The 21,643-nt window shown below is 40.4% G+C and overlaps 1 protein-coding gene across 1 annotated transcript in view; it reads right to left on the bottom strand.

Annotated features, from left to right (window-relative positions):
• The window catches only part of LOC100541675 (contactin-3), a 92,418-nt gene that overhangs the window by 54,809 nt on the left and 15,966 nt on the right, over positions 1-21,643 (bottom strand). Inside the window, exon 2 of the mRNA XM_085235935.1 lies at positions 16,209-16,342. Coding sequence (XP_085092061.1) covers positions 16,209-16,263 — 55 coding nt within the window. The 5' untranslated portion in view covers positions 16,264-16,342. The remainder of the gene's footprint in view (positions 1-16,208; positions 16,343-21,643) is intronic.

A 21,643-nucleotide genomic window follows, 5' to 3' on the forward strand; every position in this document is an offset into this window, starting at 1 on the left:
AAAAAAAGGGAGAGAGGGGAGATGAGATACTTTTGTGGGCTTTGTGGAGCAGAAGGAAGAGATCAGAGAGCAGAGAAAAATAGCAGCAGACGAACATCAATAGCATAAAAGTTGAGTCAACATCTGATGAACAGATTTTTATTTTTTTTTTAAAGGCATTTTGCATTGGCAAAAATACGCTGAAGAAAACCTGGAAAAATAGAACTGCGTGCTTTGAAGGAAAAAAATGAAGAAAAAGCATTCTCCAGTATTTCCAAAAATACACCTTCTCAAAATTCATATTATCTGGGAATTATCCTTTTACTCAAACACAGCGCTGAACAAAGCAACTCAAGCAATTTAAGAAATATCTCAGGAGAGAACAATGTTTGCTCAAGCAAATTATCTTACAGCCGACTTCGCACACGAAACAATTTTGTCCCCCTAAAGCTTTCCTAAAAGAAACTCTAGGAATATCCTGACAGTCTCTGAAGCACCTCTATCATTAACTACTCGTGACCACAAAGCAGATTTGGGTTTAGTGCTGAAGAACTATTGGGCTGTTCACATTTTTATTGAAGAACTACAGCTGTTCATACTGTCATAGTTAAACAGATGGATAAATGCACTGCCAGATCCAGGACTCATTACCTGAAGGTTTGTTTGTTTATGTAAGTGGCAGCATTTTGACTTTCCTCTAAATAAATCAAAGACATCTTGGAACATTTTTTAAGTACTGAGAACATGCTGATACAATGTGATTTATTTGTTTTTGCTATTGACCTCATTCCTTTATCGTTCTGAGGACTGCACCCTTTCTCAGAGAAACGGAGGTACGCTCCAACGAACATTACTGAATACAGCTGGGTTTTCACCCATATTACCAGGACATGGGTAACCAAATCCAATTCCCTTGCCCCTGTTGGGCTGGAGAAACTGGCAGAAAGCCACTCGGCTTTGATCAGGGCCATGTGGACTGTAACAGATGTAATGATGACAAATAACACATACAGCAGATGACTAAGTGTCCTATCAACAGATGTCACACCACAGCTGCTGTTTCACACCTAAAAACACACCAACTCATCAGCATAAAAACCTAATAGTCACAGACCTTCAAAACATTTATAGCTCCCATCTCAAAACACGCGTGGTACCTGGCTTAAGCCAAATAGTTAGCTCCAACATGGCTAATTAAAGCACGTCCCCCAGAGGGAACTGTGGTGCTCCAGTGGGTCTGCTCCCCACTTACAGAGTGAACCTTCAATAGTCTGCAGACAGTTCTCTGGGGATCAGATTGTCAAAGGTAACAGCTCTTCAGCCCTCAGACTGGCCTTACTTGCTCTGTTAACATCCGGCAGTAGCTCCAGTTACTCCTGTCCCATCAACACCAGCTTCTCAGCCAGCAGTGAAGCCTCAGTTCAGAGAACAAGACAAATACACACTGAGGCCCATTTCTACTATGCTCAAAACCTTCCCTGGATTTGTACAGGGTGAAAACACGTGAAAAACAAAAGCTTTTGTGAAGATACAGCAGCAGTGCCCATACCCCTTCCCTTCACCAAAGCTCTGCAAATAGCTCGCAGGTGAATAGCTTCTAGGTGGATTTTTTCTACTCTGTTTTCCCTGAGACCGGGATTGTTTCAAATAAATGAACCATGAGTCTAAGTTTTATTGAGACAAATGTTCAGGAAAAATAAGATTTTCAACTTGCTTGATTGAATACTGAACTGTGCACACATGTACATGGCCATCCCTGCTGGATTGCTACCACTGTTATTCATCCATGTGGAAAAAAAAAAAAAAAAAAAGGATTTTCTTTTAAGAATCTCACTACCAATTATTCAACGGCTTAAACGCAGAACTATTGTGTACTTGTACCCAGCTCCAGTCTCAAGGCCATGGTCTCTCCCATAGGAACTGGAACTCAAGGCATCCCAGATCCTATACATTTCTGCTATTCCTCACAACACCTCCTCCATGTCCCTCTTCCCCAGTGCCTCCCTGTTCAAGCCTTGTTTCTCCCCATCCCCCATCTCCTGAAATCTGGATACTCAGCCTCAGCACTTTCCTCATTTTTTCTTTAAATCTCCTTATCTTCAGTCTCAAAAATCATTGTCAGTTCTTCACTCCTTACAATTACGATCTCAGCATTCATTACAGCAAAATGCCCTTACCCTTCCCTGTTCTTGCACAGAGATCTCATTTTTTGCTGCAAGGGTCCAACCACAAAACGAAGCAGCTCTTCCTCTGCATGGCCATGCTGGATTCCATCCAGCGAGCACCACAGAGAAATGCCACCAAATAGCAAAAGCACAGGCACCGATCAAGAATTTGGGTATGCCCAATGGTACATCTTCACAGGTAGGAAAAGGACTAGACAGGGGTTTTTCGTTCTCCATGTAAGGCACAGAGGGAAGGAAATGCTTCAGTGACATGAATGCTTGGCTCATTTTGGAGCTGTTCAGTATGAAGAGTTAATGATTTCTACCAGCTTCTTGCCTTTAGAGCAGCTACGTCTTTTCTTATCTAGAAACCCTTCCTTTTTCCAAGTACTACTGAGTGCATTTAATTAGTTTTTGAGAGTCTGAATGCTCACTGGAAGATGTCAAATTATTTTGCTGCAGCAGACTGAATGCATGGCAGCTCTTGCTGAGCAGCAACTTTGTGTTCCTAGTGGGCCATGCCAGGAAACCCAAGGAGCAACCTCAGAGCTGCTTTAACGCATACAGCGAGGCTGACTTACACATGCTGCAACAGCTCCACGTATCTCAGCTGAAATGTTTTCACTGTGAGCAACTTTCTTACACTTGTACCCTCAGCATCAACAGACTCACAGGAGTCAATAAAAGAACTCATGTAGAGCGGAGCAAATGCATGCCACAGCAATAAACAAGACAGTACCCAGCAGGAGGAGAAGAGGCTCTGCAGCAGCCACCAGCCGTGTGCCACCTGCGTGCCTTGCAGTGGGCATTCACAGGAGCTTCCCATGGAATCAGTCCTGGAAGTGAAGTGGAACCAAACCCTAAAGCCAACAGGTGGAACCAGGTAAACTAGAATGGGAATTAAAACTGGACAGGCAAAAAGCAGTAAAGAACTACCTGCTTGATAACAGTTAACACTGAGTTAAATTGCATTGCAGTATCCAGACCAAAATGGACCATCTAACAGTTCCTGCTCATCTAGAAAGACACAAATAACTACTGCAAAGATTACTTTATCTAATCTAAGTGCTGTAAACACTGCCTTTCATCCCACCAAAGAGCTGCTCCGTTCCTACCCACCACACAAACACATGCTAATCAGCCCAACTGGAACTGAAGACAAGATCTGCTGACTGTTATTAAGCAAAAATTTCATTTGCTTTGTGACACATCTACCTCTCATACACCTTCATAAATCAGAATAGCTTTTTTGGGGATGTGCACCAGAGCATCAGTTTGGTTACAGAGCCTCGTGTTCAGTATTAATCATTGCTCTGACCCAGATATAGCACTTAAATCAAGAAGTTTAATCCTCTCGTGGGTAGCAAATCCCACATTTTGATTTGCAAAAGCACGAACAATGATCCTTAAGCAATTAAAGAAAGAGGTAAATAGGTGATAAAACTGCACTTGGTCTTGCTCAAAATGAACTGCTATCTGATACTTCATTGTCTGGAGAAAGAATAGGAGAACCTTGCAAGCATGACTCTGAATAAATTAAATTCATTACACAAAGCAATGTTTTGTGATAAGAATTCACTCTAACTTGATCTATTTTGACACCTTATATATCTACACATCAATGAAATTCAGGGTGTGTGGCAGACAAGTACTGTGGTGTGCTCAAGTGCCTTGCTCTCAATCAAAACCAGCTGCAACACATGGCAGTGCTTTTCCAGCCTGTAGTCCTACATCGTCTAAAGGACACCGAGATGTGAGAAGCAATGGCAATCAACCTTGTAATAGAGTCAGTAAAAACTGTGAGTTTGGAAGTATGCTTGGTCCCACAATTAAGCTGAGAACTGGAATGAGAAAGTTTTGTTTGTTTTTGAAGTAGTACCCCTTGTAAATGCACTGATTTGAAACTAGATGATCAGTGTGGTCCTTTTCAACCGAGGCCATTCTATGATTGTATGATTTAACTGAGGTCATTTCCATACAACATTAACATTTGAATGTGATTTAGCTGCTTCTGACTTGCTTACTTCTGTAGTAAATGGCATTAGAAAAAAATAATAATGAAATAAAAAATAATAATAATAAAAAATAATAATCTGTACAACTGCTTAGTAAAAAGCTAAAAAAATGAAAGTGCTAAGGAAACAAACGAAGAGATTTGGAATGGAAGTTGTAAAGAGGTCTTTATCCAAGCGGTGAGTTCACCCTTCCACTTTATCCCCCTCAATGTAATGCAAACAGACCATTCAGTCTGCTTTCTCCTTTGTTCTTCTTGCAGCAACAAAGAGTGAAAAAAGAAAGCGATCATTTGAGCACGTTAACCTCCTTGGAAAAGGAAAGAATGAGACCAGATCTTCAGAGAATTGCATTCTGTCTGCCTCTGCAGTAATGGCATTACACTTGAATGAAAGCAAAATTATGTGGAAGACTGTTGGTTTACTGAGGGGTCAAAGTGATGACAGCTGAGGCAGGCTGCGGTAAACCTTTAATATGCCATGATGTACCAATGTGCACATCCTTCAGTGGATGAATAGATGTGGCTGAACAAGGGATTACACCTGAGCAAGCAGCTGAATAGATAAATATATTCAGCATCAGACTATTTGACAACACAATCAGGGCATGTGAAAAAATGCCGCCCAGAAATACTTACCTGTTGTTTTGTTCATGGAAACAAACACGATCCCAGTGCTATCGAAGCGAGTTTAATAGATGGGGACACAACCATAAGGAGAAGCCCCCCAGAAACACAGTGGGGCCTCAAATCTTCTTGCAGGTATCTGAGCAGAATCTCTCAGCGACAGATGCGCTATCTGCAGATTGATCTCCAGCGTAAGCCAAATTGCTCTGTGTAGGGTGGTGTAATCCTCAGAAGTATATTGTTAACTACAACTTAATAAAAAGCCAAGGGCTGAAAAAATACAGTTTCATAAAAAAGAATGAAGAACTCTCACTTTGCAGGGCTGAGAGAGGTAATAAGAGGAAAATAAAACACAGGTACTGCTCCTCTTCTCATAAGTAAGGAGAATTTGCTTGGCTATAAAATGACACTCCCTATAACTCAGTCTGTGCTCCCTTACCATTCAATAGCATATTCTACTAGAAACAGTTATGTAAACATATCTTGATACAAGATGAAGACACAAGCAATGCAGTGTAAAAGGAATAGCTCAAGTTTCATCAATTTGGTGTTAATACCTGCTTAGCAAGTAGCTGCACTGACAGCAAACATCAGGAGGCAAAGTGGGCAGGATGGCAGCAGATCAGAGCCTGAACACATACTGCAAGAAGATACAGAGCTATGACATTTACAAGTTATTCTCAACATGGTGTAACCAGAAATACAGCTTCATAGCAAGTTGTGGCCTTCAGGGATTACAGCCACAGCCAATTAAATATCTCTGTTATAGCTGTGGAAGAAAAGTTTTGATTTGGATCAATTTACTTGACTATCTTCCATGCCGCTTCAGTTCAGAGACTCATTATATTAAGTCCAATCAAGTGAAATATTCAATATGAGAAGAAGATGTACAGCAATGAAGCTACAGCTTCTTTTTTCAACCTCATTTAGTGCCTTATGATTGAGAGCAGTAGCAACTAACACACAAAGGATAGGAACCATTTTGTACAAGCCGATGTTATCTCCCTGATTTTAGGCCTTGTTCCCATGATACACAGGAATCAGAGACCCCCCCAGCTGCAGAGCTGTTTGACACCAGTGAAGGACCAACTTGGAATTTCCACCCTTGTTCTAAGGAAGAGCTGGAGAGGAGAAAGTGTGAGCGCCAAGTGCAGTATCAGGCATGTTTTCAGAGCACAAAGAAGTTTAAATCTGAATATTTTCTTCCTCTTCTAAGGCAAAACGGCAGCCATCAGCTCCCCCACCAAGATGCCATCCTTCAGCAGCTCACAGTCTCACTTGCCCACCTGTGCTAAGGCTTGAGGTAGGAGTGCTGGACACAAACCATGAAGTCTATACTGTTCTTTTATTTATATATCCATAACACTCTCCTCCTTGTTTTCTGTGCCAGAAAGTCTCTCTCCTCACCATACTCCTCCACAAGTTATTCATGTGCAAGCTTTGTAAGATAAGAGGAGACAAGCAGAATCTCATTTAAAAAAAAAAAAAAAAAAGTTGCTATGGGAATAAAATGACAAAAACTGTTACTAAATCCTACATTAAAAAAAAAAAAAAAGATGACAACTGGAGAGAACTCAAAAGGAATTGAAACTGTCACCTCACCTGATAAGGTTATGATCTGTAACAACTGCTTTCTCTCCCTCATTTACTCCCTGCTTTTATGTAGATTTCATTTTCCCTTCAAATACTATTTATAGAATAACAATGTAATTCAGATCAAGATTCAAAAACTCTAAAGAAAAATAGAATTATTGTTTTCCAATACAGTTCTGTGGTAAGGGTACTGTCATGCACTTACAGACTAAAAGCTAAAATCTGTCCACTCTGCATCTATAATATAGATGTAGATCCTATAGTGAGATGAATCTTTCATATTTTATATACAAAACATACATAAACAGTAAGTTCAGCCATATACATTTCTGTCTTTAAACTACCATCTATGGCTTGTGCTAACGTTTTGCATAGGTTAGGAAGTAAATGTTGATTTTCTTTTCCCACAGCTGCAATCAAAGGAAGTTCTTCTACATTTCTGAAGGCAGGAACAGCTGGCCCACCATCTCCCCCCCAGCATTTTTAGCATGAAATATCATGAAAAGAAATGAGCTTCCCCAGTTTTGAAGTCAGTCTTCCCGCAGAGCGCTACTATACGTCTAATGCTGATGCAGAATAAATGTTTCATCACATTTGGTAGAATGTGGGGAAAATCCATTTCCTTTCATTACATATCCCCATAGCTGCCCACACTCATTAAATAACGTGGCAAATGATCTCCTTACACAGTGAACCTTAAAAATGAGAAATGTGATGAAGCCTTAAGAGGCTCAATTCATAGTCTCTCTACTGATGGATGATCCCCAGCAACATAAAGACCAGAAAGTAATCTGGAGTGAAATAGCTGAAAAACTTTTCCTCGACATACAGCAGAGCTTTAAAAGACCATTTCTTATTTGCACTGTAACTCTTCTTGCTACGTAACAGCCTCCTAAAATGCCCAGTGAGCAGATTGGAAGCTCCTCTGTGATGCCACTGCGAGACTTACGTCAGGGTATATTCACATCAATGTGAATCAAATCCTCTGTCTGTTCCTAAGACTGCATCACTATTTGTCTGCTACTGTCAATTCTGCAGAATTGACAATTCAGTTATTTACTAACAGCTACAGCATTACTCGCCACCTCCAGAAGCCTGGGAGAATCCTTCCCTGAATCTTACACCAAACTAATTGCGGATTTTTTTCCTGTTTGCTTCCACAGTCACAGACAGTAGTATGAGTAACATGATAAGATATCTACTAATTGAACTTGGCTATGCACATTAAGCTGCTTTTAATTTAGGTCTCAAACACTGAACTTCTCATTGCAGAACAACTGAGAAAAGCCAGTGGATTCTATAGCATCGACTGCCATCCTCTGCCTCCTGCTGCAGGCCACCAAAGAGGCACAGCCTGATGTGCAGAGCTCATGTCCTTGGTGCAAGGCACAATTCCCACCTCCAGGGGATGTTTGGGGCCTCGGCAGTTTTTAAAAGAAAGAAGGCAATAGTCCAGGTGCCTCATTTCACACTGCAGTGAAGCATCCAGTTAGATTCAGTGTAACGTAATGTTATCATTGCATGAAATTACTCCATACCACCCCTTCTTCACTAAGGGTATCTCTTCTCTGTTGGATTAAAACATTAAAGCTGCTTTTAGTGACTGGTTCAAATAGAACCATTTCTGCATTCAGAAGCTTCTCTGCTGGTCCTGAGAGTCTGACCCTCAAAAGCTCTGTTAAAGGGTAAAGGATAATCGAGCACAAAATACATTCACTTAGGTGTCATGTTAAAATGATGTTCTGCCTTCTCTTCCAAGACAGAAAGCAGCCCCAGTCTAGAGAAAGGTCTACTTTCCTGCCAAATGGCATATGTTTGAAATGTTTCTGACTTCCCTTCAAGACTTCTAAAAACTAGACAAGGAAGTCAGAACTGTTCTATCCAGGAAGAAAAAAAAAAACATTCCACTACATAAAACTGCCATTTCTTAATATTCTGCTTATAGTTACGAAGTTTAATTCCTTTTAGCATCAGTAACTTCTGATGGTGCTAATCATTCAACAATATAAATGAGTCTTTATTTCCTTAGATTTTCAAGCATATACAGCAATAAGGTTGAGGTTAGGTTTTGGCTTTATGATCTCATGTTATTTTATCCTATAAACAAAGAGAGTAAATTGTGTTCTGATCCCTGATAACGCATAGGAAAAGTTAAAGGCTAACATTATCCCACTTGTTATTAAACAAGGAACTACAAGGATAATTATGCCTCCTCTCGTCCCCCCCCAAAATAATCGTGCTTTTAGCAAGAGGCTAGCAGCAATGCAACATTACCAAAAATAATAAAAATCTGCAAACAGTCATTTTCAGCACAGTCATTAAGAACAACAAAATCGCAGTAGTTTCTTCTGAAAGGCTTTTTCTAATAATTATAATAATAAAAGTATTTATTCTCATCTCTGTTGTTTTCCTGAACATCTGTTGAATTATGCAGGTTTAGATTTCAAACTCTGAGTACTTCCCTGCTTTCCCATTCATTGCTCACAACTGTTCTAACATGTTCCTCCATCCCATCATCCTGTCAATGTTCTCAGCTTCCCTAGGGGCTGATACAGCCTGCATTCAGCACAATGACCTTCTACTGGAAATCTTTCTCCCCAGTGTTCCCTCCCTATTGATTTCTGTCTTTTTATTAGCAGAGAAAAGAGTTCCCCCCTCCTCTGGTTTGGTATTTCTATAACCTGACTCATCTGCAGATCACCAGCCTTCCCAAAGCAAGGAGCATCACCAGAGAAGTTACGCAGGTAAGAAATAGCAAAGTATTACCCAAAATACAAGGAATCAATCAAATAGATGAGATTACTCATCCATCTTGGTCATCATTTATTCTTCAACAGCAGCCAATGACAGCTGTTGTTTAACCAACAAAGATTAAGCAAACATGACAAGCACATCACACGCTGTTTAAGGACAGGTTATCCACCTTCAGAAGGTACCTTCCCCAGGGCAACTGCGACTGAAGTCAGATGACAACTAACAAGCACAGCATAATGATCTATCCAGGAGGGACACAGCAAACAGAAGCACCAAGGCACTGGAAGTGATCACCAACTCTATCGAAACTGCACAAGACAGGAGCATATAAATACAGATGCACAGCCTTCATTGCTCTACGATATTTGCAGAAAAAAGCACCTCAACACTTCAGTAATTGACACAAAATTTAAAACTGCCACTGGCCAAAACTTCTCCGTTCAAACATCATAAAAATCTGTCATGAGTTTAATTACTAAATACAAGAACAGCATTTGTCATGCTGAAATGACATCAACTGGTTGGAGGTGAGGGTTCCGTTTTAAAAATCAGACAGTATCTACAGCAAGAAGTAGCTGTTTTTCAAGAGAAAGTGATCTTCAGGTCAGAACATGAAATAGAAATGTTAAGGTCTCTCTTCGAGAAGTGTTTCAGTATCACAACATCACTGACTCTTATGGAACTACACACTGTATCTGATGGAACATGCTCACCACTAAATGCAGACCTGTGTAAACCCACCGAACACAGAGAAAGTCCAATAAGTCAGCAACAGCCTTTTCACTGACGTGGCTTCAGTTTTATATACAGCTAGGAAGAAAAAAAAGATGACTGTGGTTAAGGGAAATATATTTATTCCCTCACTTAATTCAAAGTGAATGGCTTAGCATCACTGTTTCTGCTCCCTGTCTTCTTGAGTAAGGCCAAAGAATGAAGATCTCTAAAACGTCAGTCTTAACAAGAGTGTGCTCCATCATTAAGCTAAAAATGGAAAAGCTCACAGCACTAAGTGTGCAAGACTGTATTCGTATTAAAAACAAGAGTTGCAGAAGGAAAGAGGAAGCAAGATGTGCTCTGATTCATCTCAAGAGGTGAGACTGGGTCTTCAGAAAGCTACCACCATCTGTCATTCTATAAGTGAAAGGCAAAATGCCTGCAGCAGGGCAAATATCTTGGCTCTGGAGTTTACACGCCAGGCTGCTAGCTGGATCCCTTGCTCACCATAACAGAGGGGTAATTAGGTTTGATGGTATGTTGGTTTTAAGTGCAAAGAAATATTTAGAGTGGGACCTTTTCAGATTTACAGTAGTAATTCTGTTTTCTGTTACCAGAGCTGTATAAAGTGCTCGTGACATGAGAACTTAGAAAATCACAACTCTGAGATTAGTTCCTCATTTCCTAATTCAATAAGCAAACAAGTATTTCCTATCAATGTAACCAATCCTCTTAGCAATATATAAGGACTCCAAGACAAACAATTCTCTGAGTCACTACTGGCATAGATGCATTCTGAACCCTATGACTATGCATGTATAATGTACAAAAATATTATTATTAATATGCAAAAATCTGCTCATTGAGATATAGGCTGGTTCTATGACTACTGTAATTTGTAATAAAAGAAAATTCTAACGAGAAGAATGTCACAGTATTAAATGATGATGGCTTTTATAGATTCTCACCCATACAGAAACTCCCCAAAGACCATCAGAATTACTGGAAGTTACAAATAACTTCAAGGAAAAGCATTATCTGTGCACAGGGAAGGTATAGCTGTCACTCTGCCAGCATCCAAGGAGCATTCACTAGGAAGAAAACAGAAGGTTGGTTTTCATCCCTCTTGGAAGTAAAAGAAATCACACCTCTTGTTTTGTAAGCCTCCCAAACTTAATACTACCAAAGAGGAGAGCAGTGGGTCTGATGCACAACGTTGTGGAGCCTGGCAGTTTAACCAAGTTCTCCTCTAAGAGTTAGGCTGACAAAAGAAATGGGAAAAATGGAAGTGAAAACAGTGGAAACACCTGAATTGGCACTAAAGCAATAATGATATGATTTAGTTTAAAATGCAGATGGGATATAAGTTAACAGAAAAAGTCTCCCTGTTAACAGACTATGCTGTAAAGGACTTCAATGCCCAAATGCTTTCTATATATGTTAAACTACATACTTTTTTTTTTTCCTCCTGGCAGATCATTATTTAAGATGCACTGAGAATGACCTTCTGAACATCTGGAAAATATGATCAATTTCCAACCACGCACTTTTAAGACTGGATAGAGAAAGAACATTAATCGGTTCTCCTTGCATTCTGCCTTTCTACCTTTTCCTATTTAATTTTCCAGTGGAGTTTCAAACTCGGGTGTAGCACATCACCATTGACAAGAGGTTTGTTTTTCCTAACGCTCCAATGCTTCACTGGAAAGTACAGCCTGCCTGACACGGTCATCTTAGCACTGTGTGTCTTCACTAGTGCAAGAAATGTAGTTCTGCGTAGAAAACATCACATTTCTGTGTTTGAGCACGCTCAGGTGCTTGAGAGGATGATGCCTGAAGGGACTGCAGTGCGGGCAGGGAAACGGTCATTTCACTTGGAAGGATTGGGAAAATGCCCAGAAGAGTCAGGAAAAGCCATAATGCTTCTGGAAAGGATTCACAACTCCACCAGTGCATCACTCAGCTCAGCACTCTCACTGGTCGGATGAGACGACCACCAGAGATCTCTCTCAGCCTACACCTTCAGTCATTCTGGGAACTGCTCTTGTCTGGTTTTGGTGCTTTTGCTGATTTTTCTTTTTTTTCTTTTGTGTTTTCTACTCATCTTTGAGCTTGTTCTTCAGAGTAGTTTAACAATGATAATAAAGCATATTTTTTAGAAGTTCACAATAACAGAATGGCTTGACTTGGAAGGAATACAAAGCAGACATTCCTCTCCCTTGTTTGAAACTTGACATACTATGTAATGCTGAATCATCACCTTCTTATCCCTAAGGTACACAGACAAAAAGACTACAGGATCATTGGTTACACAAATACAAACACAATCCAATAAGAAAAACCTCAAGGGCCTTATTTTCCCCCCCCCCCTTTCCATTAGATACTCTCAACATCCCCACTTTGATAAACTGAAGATTCACATAGGATAAACTGAAAGCAATTCCATACAGCACACTGCAATAAGGAACCTAGTTTGAAATACGTTATCTGTAGGGACAGAGAACGTCAAGACTTGTAAGTCAAGATCAGCAACATCTCCATTTCTGAAGCTGTTATTTCCTAACATTAAATTGCAGGTAGGTTTTGGAAGAACATAAGAAAAATTGTTTTCTATAGCAAGTTAGAATACCTGCTGATCTGTCTTGATGATAGCTTAAAAGTAATATCCTCCAAACTGCTTACAACTTGCTTCATGTTTACAGAGTGCTCTCACTGAAACTGGTCCTGAAACAACTGAACTGCATGATTCTTGGGTAGATTTTAGAGGTTTACAGCTCCAAAGCTCTATTAACAATAATCAAGCAATTTAAGCAAAAAGGTAACGTTAGAATTAAATACATTTTTTGCTTCACTTCTTGTTTGTTGTCCAATCCACCAGCTCCCCATTGTTACTCAGCTAACATTTGGGAAATACTGGACAAATATGAACTGCAGTGGGTACAAAGCAAGGCTAGTAGGCTGAACAAATACAGCCTTACACAAAATCAGAAGCACTGGCCCTTCAAAATATTATCAGCTTTTTCCTTGTCACTGCAATGGTCATTGCAAATTAATTTTACAAGTAGAGTAGTTTTCTCAGTAACAGACATTTTAGTATTAGCTCTGACATTCACTTTGCAAACTCCACAATACTCAATGCCAATCTGAGATATGCAAACAGAACAATCTGCAGCTAACATAATTCCTTTCATACTGCATTCCTTTCTGCAATTACACTTACACAGAACACATTTACTTCTGCTTTTTTTTTTTTTTTTTGTGGTGTTCCCCTCTCCCCCTTCTTCTCCCAGGAACTCCTCTGGTACATCTGGTGTTGACACGATCTAACATAAACCTGCAACTTCACGCTGTATCCTCAAGACCACCATTCCTCACAAGCAGCAGAAACAAAACGTGCTTTCATCTAAGTTGCTTTAAAACATGACTGAACTGAGGTGACATACAGTAGAAAATATAAGAAAGATTAAAAGTCAGAAAAGCCCTTCAACAGATGAGGGAAAGACCTTTCATGCTTCCTGAAGGAGGTTACGTACATCTGCACATGAACCACTATCAAGGCCAAACTGATCTCAGTGCAAGTCTGAGGGCATCACTCAAGCAGTTCTACAGACCCTGCAGTCCCTACTCCATGTGCCTGCTTGCAAGACTCCAACTGGCCGTGCTTACAGCTTGCTCCTTATCACATTCTGTAAGGAAGCTTGTGCCAAGCAAGGGTCAGCAGATCCTCCTTGGTCTGAACTGATTTCGTTTATCATCTCCATTTTTAAAAATTAAAAAATACAGAGCATATTTAAATTCGACACAATCCAGAAGATTTGCAAGCTTTGCAATTAAAGATAGCAAGAGTTTAATTAGAGTAAAATGATTGTTCTTTTGAAAAAGAGCTCTTTACTCCATGTTATCTGTGAATTGAATATTGGATTTTAGTTCTCCCTTTTTATACTGTGTTTCAGATATTTGCTATGAATCAAAGGATAGGTATTACATTTTATAAATGAAAAACTACAGAAAAATAAGGTTATACGGTTAGAAAGATAAAAGACTACTATTAAATGAAAAGCTTAAAGAAATAAATAGGTTTAACAGACTAAAAATCAGGCTTTGTTGTTGTTTATAGCATCAGTACTCATTTAACATCAACATAACCATGAAGATAATGAAAGCATTTGTTCTACTTGAAATGATATTTGTGATTCAAGTCACCAATGCAAGTTAGCATTGCACAAAAGATATTCATACTCTTAAATACTGTACTGTAAACCTAGCAAAAACCAATACCTAGCAGGTCAAAATCAGCGAGATTACACTTAAAATAATATTTAGATAGCTAATTAGTTTCAATATTCAGATTCTATTTGTTGTTCTAGCCTCACTCCCCAGATCCTTCATTACATCAGCTAATTACTTGAAATTTCTTTTGTTGAATAATGACTGTACTGAGCAGTTAGCAAAACTCCAAAGCTGCATGTAAGATTCAGAAATGCATACATATATTCTACAAAACCAAACTGCTTTGCTAACATCTATAATGTCAAATTGTGCTAATTCAGACATCGAAGTGGTTGATTGGCCTTGCAAGTAATTCACCAACGATGCCAAAGACACAGCAGTAGGCACCGCAGAAAGCGGACGTGCATCCTTCAAATCGTTCCAAGTCTGCACACACATTTTTAACTTGAAGTATTTCCAGATGCAGCCCAAGGGGAGGCCCAATCCTGGCCAGTACAGCTGCACTTTTTAGCTAACTCAGGGTGTTCACAACCTCACTTTCTGGCCTGGAGCAGGACTGCTGCTGCATGCATTCAGTGCTAAAGAAGAAGAGCAGGAAGAACAAGTGGCACAGAGCAATGCCATAAAACAGTGCCTGTAGGGAAACAACCCTCTGCTGCTCTCTCCCTCCCTGTCTTGGGCTGTGCAGAGGCTCAGAGTGAACCACATCTTTGCTTGGCGTAGCACTGGACATACAGACATGGGGAAAGACTGGGAGCAGCAGCAAGACTGTGTCTACTTAAAAACAAGGTGCTCCCAGCAGCTCAAAAGAGAGTTAAGCAAAGCCCTTCAATTTTAAATTGTAACTTTCTCATAAGATTGTTTCAATGTCAGAAACATCCAATATCTCTTCCAGAAAACAAACTACAAAGTATTAGCAAAAGAAAAAAATCCCATCTTTAAGTCTTCTGGAATTTTATTTTTCTGAGAAAAAGCGTTTGCATTTGATAGAGACCACATTAGTAACTTTCAGATTACAGGGAGGCATGCCACATGGTTAAACCAGTTCATCCTCTGAACCCTCACGTAAGGATGAAATCTGCAAATCTTTCTCAGTTGTGTTCAAAATAGGGAATCACTCCTCCTGATGGCAGTCAAAGCATGAGCACAAGGTGCAGGTATAGGAGAGGGAGAGGTGGGAGGTGAGAAATCCCTCAAGGAACAGACCTATCAGCTCAAGATTTCTGACAGCACTGATCACTGCTTTCCAGTCTGTCCTCCAGTCCCACAGCCAGCCCCTTCTATGCAGCAAAGAGATGCACCAAGAGAAAATTTCTTTCTGTTTGCTTTGCATGCTCAAGAACTCCCAGACCTTTATCAAATGAGATTAACTAGAACAACAAAAGGCTTCCCTCATTGGTAGCACAGATTCATTACAGGAAATAAAATCATTAACATGGCATTGACTTACTGAAGAGCATTTTGGTCATCTGGGCCCCACCAGTTATGTCTGCTCTTTGCAACCTTGATGGTGCCATCATGCAGAGAAATCACCAGCACAAATCACCACTGAGGACAGCATAGGGACCTCCTCCTTCTCCCTCACACACACAGTGGCACCATTAGGGATGGGCAAGCAGAGCATGTGCTGAACAATCACTAAAAGTAGTCTGGGACATCTCCTGCTGCTCTGAGCAGTGATCTCAGGAAGCTAGGGAGCAATGTCTCGAATGAGACAACAGGACATAAGGAGACCTAAAAGGCAGCACAGCTTCCCAGCACTGAGAACTAGAGGGGTACCGTCTGGCAGAGTGGGAAAGCAAATCTCTGGACTGCTGATTGGTGCAGTAATAACAGCAGTGCTCCTCACAAATAAACCCATTCTACAGCAACTGAAGCTTTGACAAAAGCTGTAGCAATCACCCCCAGCAACAGCAAGAATTTAAAGTCTCCATTTAAATAGAAACACATCCTGAAGTTATTACATCACTGTATCTACGATGCTTGCATTACCAATGGCATCTCTAATGTTATCAAATATCTTCTTCTGGCTTTGAAAGCAGGGCTCTGTTTAGGAACTTCTGAGAAGTTATTTTAATTAATTCACTCTTAGCATTTGAAATCACAGTTTAGCATGCAGTACTGTAGTTTGGTACCTCCAAGACAGCCAACAAGTGATACCAGGAACAGCTGTTTCCACAGCAGCAGCATCTTCAGTTGCCTCAATTCAGTAACTTTGCTTCTGTCCCAGGTGAACCACACATTTAGTCTTCCATGTGCAAGATTTTACCTGTTAAAAGAACAAATACCAAGATGATCATTGACTTCAAATTTAAGAACTGCCTTCATCGTAAATGCATGTTTTAACAAATAGAAAATGGACAGATGCTCTGCAGTGCCTCAGTTTTCCTATAACTGAACTCCAAAGAGAAGTACAAATGTGTGGATATGGAGTGTCACAAATTCGGTAATCCAGCAGGAACACAGCTGACAAGCACACCGATTTTCTAGTTGCCCACATCCATTTATTTGTAAGAAATAGAGTTTTCAAAGGAGAGAGAATACATGAGGTGCAATTATACACAGTACAGCAGTTGGAAGTCAAACAGCTGTTAAAGAGCAGCTTTCATCCTCCTTGCTTTGTATACACCACACTAACAACAACCTGAACACGTGCAGCAACCAATTTGATTGAAGTCACATCCACTCTCCCCTCCTCTTACTGTTTTACTATTCCAGACCTGTGCTTGATGTACAAAACAGTATTACAGAAGTCTGAAGAGGAAGATGCAGCAACCAAAAATAATTTAAAAATAGAATAAAAAAATAGAATCTCAGCATGTGGCACTGAAGTGCATCAGGTGCAGTGATAAACTGCGAAATAATTTGTTACCTTCCATTTCTATCTTTGTTACTGGCTAAATGACAAAGAATTTGCCATGGTCTATGTGCTGTGGTACACCGTTCTTATTTTACTTCCATTTTTTCCTACACAAGCTGTGCAGTATATTTCTAAAAACTGTGTGACAACTGTGGCCTTTACACTGTGTGCATCACTTTCACAGTATCCCTTTTTTCCCCGTAAGAACAGCGAATAGGCAAAGTTGGAGGTTCTGCAGTATACAGATCAGACCTACATCAAATTGCTCCCCCTGGCACTGAGCTGACGAATCACTGAAATATTAAGGGCAAAAAAGACAACCATTAATTTCAAGGTGCCAATCCGTGAAGTCTGAACACATTTTGTTGTTTGTTTTTCTCTCCAGTGTGTGTCACATTACAGTTAAAATTTTCTCATACTTCTGTGAATGTAGTGTTTGAGTTTCATGCTAAGCACCCCAGAAAGGCAGTCACACAGAGGAGCATCCTCCTCTCTCCCCTCTTCCCTCCCCCCTCCCCCATCCTCAGCATCACAGCACAAGGAACAGCAGTTCTCATACTGCCCAACACCACCCCCTGCCCACTTCATACTGGGGACACATCTGACAGCACGTAGAGAAGTGCACACAGCAGACAGGCTGCACGCAGAACGAGCAACGGCTGAAAGGGACTGACTTGGCTTGGAGCATCCTCCAGCAGATGTGACCCCCGGGACCTGGCTTTGCTCAGGTTTCGCTCAAGTGACAGCTGTGTGACACGAACATGCTTTTTCCTTTTCTTCTGTGCTAAAGCCAAAACCCTGAAGCACTTGTGTGACAAGAGTTAACCTCACACCTGCTCTCTCTCACGACAACCCCAGAAATGGCCACAATCTGCTGAGAAAGAAGTACTTTACACAACCCAAGAACTAAGTTCTAAAAGAAATCCCAAAGCATCAGAGCTAGGAAGCCTCAGGACTGCTGTGCTTCGCATATTGTTTCTGCAGTATCCTCTATAATTTATTGACTGGTATTAACAAGTACTGCACAATGACTCTGTGATATACTGATGAAACAGTGCTAGCATAAGCTGCTGGGCTCTAGCTGCACTGTATGCTTGCTGAGGGCTTTCCAGAGGAAGCTCTGTTCCTTATCCAACATGCCTGGGGTCAAGAGGTGCAGGGCTGGAGCACATTCGGCTTCAACAAAGGCATTTTGGTGCTTTTGGAATTAACAGGACTTCAATCACTTGTGCAGAGCTTTGGCACACTTTATGTAATCATCCAGAAGGATAAAGGTAAGCAGCAGCTTCAGTATCTGAACCTTTGGTTCCGCTACCAAAAGAACACGCAGAGGAAATCTGCCTCTATTTTGGAAAATGAGAAACTTTCCTCCTATAAGAGCACTACATATAGTATTTGAACTTCTCAGACCTGTTTGAGAAGCCAAATATAAACTTTCAACAGGAAGAATCTTTGACAAAAAAAAAAAAAAAAAAAAAGAAGAAATTTCATCTTGATAAATTATGGTATTAACATAATTTAAAGTTATAAGTTAAAGTCATCTCCACACAGCATCATACAAATGAGAGGCACAGACTAATGAGAACCATCCCTCAGCAATTTCAAGTAGCCACATCGTTTAAAAAAAAAAAAAAAAAAAAAAAATTGAAAACATCCATTTCTCATTTCCCTCAAAATGCAATTACTAGTGGTAAAAATCAACCGGTACACTCTGTTTCAATGAAAAATACCCACATGGTGGGCTCTCAATCTTCCGTACCATTTAATCAAGTCTCTACCTCTTGTAGCTCACATTCTAAGACTGTAAGACTGACAAGAACCAGTGATGGATGAAAGTGTTCTAGCCATGGAAAAGTAAAGGTGTATTTACCACACATAGTGAAAGAGTCAGAGATTCAAAGATTCAACATTTTTGGTCTTTTTAAAACCCAAACAAAATACAATAAAAACCACTATGAAAATCCTCCACTTGCACATAATTTAATAAGCTAGTCTTCCCGCAGTATTCCTGTTCCCTAGGTTTTTCTTTGATACCAAAGTAGCCCAGAGCTGGGATCAATTTGCTGAGACAAACAAGAGACAAAATTGCTAAACGTATGTATAAATAATAACTTAAAGCTGATCTCATCCAGTGTCAAAGTTGGCAATCTCTATATTGAAATCCACTTGAGTTCTATCTGCAGCTGAAGTTCTAGAGTTCATTCCTCGTACTTCTCTGCTACACAAGGTCTAGTATTAAATGGGGAGGTTGGTGGCCCTGCCTGTGGCAGGGAATTGAGCTTGATGACCCTTGAGGTCCCTTTCAACCCAAGCCATTCTATGAGTCTATGATGGGGATCCTCCACAAAGATCATTTAAGAAAGCAACAGCATTTGCAATCTGAGCGTTTGAAGGGATAAGCAAGATCCATGCCAGCTCACAAAGACCTGCTGATGTATTCTGGTGGCAGCCTGCTGAGCAGTGCCTAGCAGAGCCTCACCTTACAGAGCAAGGCTATCTGGCAGCTCAGCAGATCTCACTATGAGAGCACTTGCTGTTCAAGATTATTCCTCCTTTCACATTCTTTATTCCACACGACATTAGTTTTAGTTTTATTCTGAGTAATTTCACGTTGAGGATGGCAAGGCTTTGAAAAGCTGAGATACAGTACAAGTGCTATTGAGCCACTACTTGCACCACACGCAAATCCATCTGAAACACCTGAATTAGACTCTAGATACATAAGAATTAACCAATTAAAAGCTAAGAAGCATGACAAAATACAGTTAAAACCCCTACTAAGCAATACAATGACTTGTTCCAAAGAAAAGTTTAAAACGGTGCTCCAAGGAAAACTGCGGTCGGCCCAGCTCCTTTGGGGGCTCATTAGATCTTGGTTCCAACGCTGCATGGGAGCACCACTCATTAACGAGCAGCCTTTGCAGGCTCGTAGCTGTTGTTAGGCTGCCTGTGGCTCTCACTCAGCTTCCCTGTCCCTATAGGGATATCAGCAATAGACAAATCATCCTGATGAAGCTGGGCTGTAAGAATAGAAAGATGAGCAGGAAAGTTTTCAGAGGAACTCCGCTATTAACAAGCCCTAGGTAGGATTAAAGCCATCTGCAGTGCGTCATTAGCAGAGGCTTAATTAAAAGCACCTCAGATATTTCTAACAAAATGAATTTACAAAAGCTTAGAAGAAAAGTAGCAGCAACCGTTCTGCAGAGTTTTACCACAACTTCTTATCTTGCTCTATTTATCGACTTTCAGTTGCAACCCCCTGCTTTACCTGACCATATATCCTTTGTACTTTATATAAGCATCATAGAGCTTTATGGATACAGGGACTGCATGGATGGTTCTGGTTTGCAGAGCATCTTCCCTTGCCCTACACTTTTTCTAGCCCATCCTTTTCCCAGTGGAACAAAGAAAAACTGTAATAACTGGATGCCCTCTCTCACTGTACACTAATCTCTCCACAGACAGCAACACAGTGCACCTCTACCTCACATATTATTCTTGTCATTGAGGTCTTTGGATACGCCAGCACTCGCTGAACCCAGACCTGCAGAGCTGTAACCACCACGGAACAGAACTCAGCTGAGCCTGTTACCACAGGCAGTTATTTCACGTCAATAAAAGCAGAAAACTTGCAAAATAAATAATTAGGGTATGTAATTTATCTTAAAAATTCCTCAGGAAACCTATACTATTTCAAGACCACTAGCTTCTACAGTTCTGCACATTAACCTCCGTGCCAGCAATTTGAGAGCCTCTTCAAATCTAGCCAGAGGTCTTTGTTTTGCACACAGTTCAACCACCTGCAGGGACTGCCTGCCTCAATCAACTTTGGTACACCTATGGGAAAGCTTTACAAAGGAACCAGCTTTGCATTCTTTTTCCCTAAGTACAGGGGAATGTTTATCAGAATCTTTTTCAACTATTTCAATTAAATCAACTATGTGACAAAAATGCAAATTAGCAAGTCATTATAGGCAATATTAATTCCATCTCCAACTCAAGAGGAATACAGTTATTGTGAAAACAGTAAAATCAAGTTTGACAATGTGTTTAGCTACCATCATTCAAACCTGGCTTATCTATTTTTGTGGTGGTACAGTGAAAGTCTTACACTGACAGCAAGTTAATCTTTCCAGATCAAAAAATATAATACTGAAGATAAACAGAGTCATATTTACCAACTCATGGATGACAAGAGAAAGCATATTTGCACAGTTCACTCCTAGGACCTTCAACCTTATCTTGAAACCACCTTTTTCTGTCCAGCAAGGCAGCGGAAGCTAGCACATCCCATGAAATGGCATGTAATGGATCAGTTTAATCAGAAACATTAAGAACAAATATCTGACATTTTCTTTCCATGGTATTTGAGTTAACAGAAGATGTAGAGTAACAACAGAAAGACCTCTACTCACAGATGAAATAGCAGTTATTCAGACTTGTATGTGTCCTGCTCTATGACAGTCTTAAATGCACAGGCATCAGCTAAGACACATGATTTCAAGCATGCACACTGCTGATAAAAACCTCAGATTCTGGCCTTGCTGCCTCATGCTGCTCACGGAACTGCAAGGAGCAAACTTGGAGATTTGCTGCAGTGTTCACACAGATTTTCCATGCTCTACTCACCATCAATCTCACTTTGAGTTTCCAAATAAAACGCTGTCATTGGTACCAAAAGTATACATACCTCCACTTCATGCAGGCAGG

Source organism: Meleagris gallopavo, chromosome 14, assembly GCF_905368555.1.
Source record: "Meleagris gallopavo chromosome 14, MGAL_WU_HG_1.1, whole genome shotgun sequence".
NCBI lineage: Eukaryota > Metazoa > Chordata > Aves > Galliformes > Phasianidae > Meleagris > Meleagris gallopavo.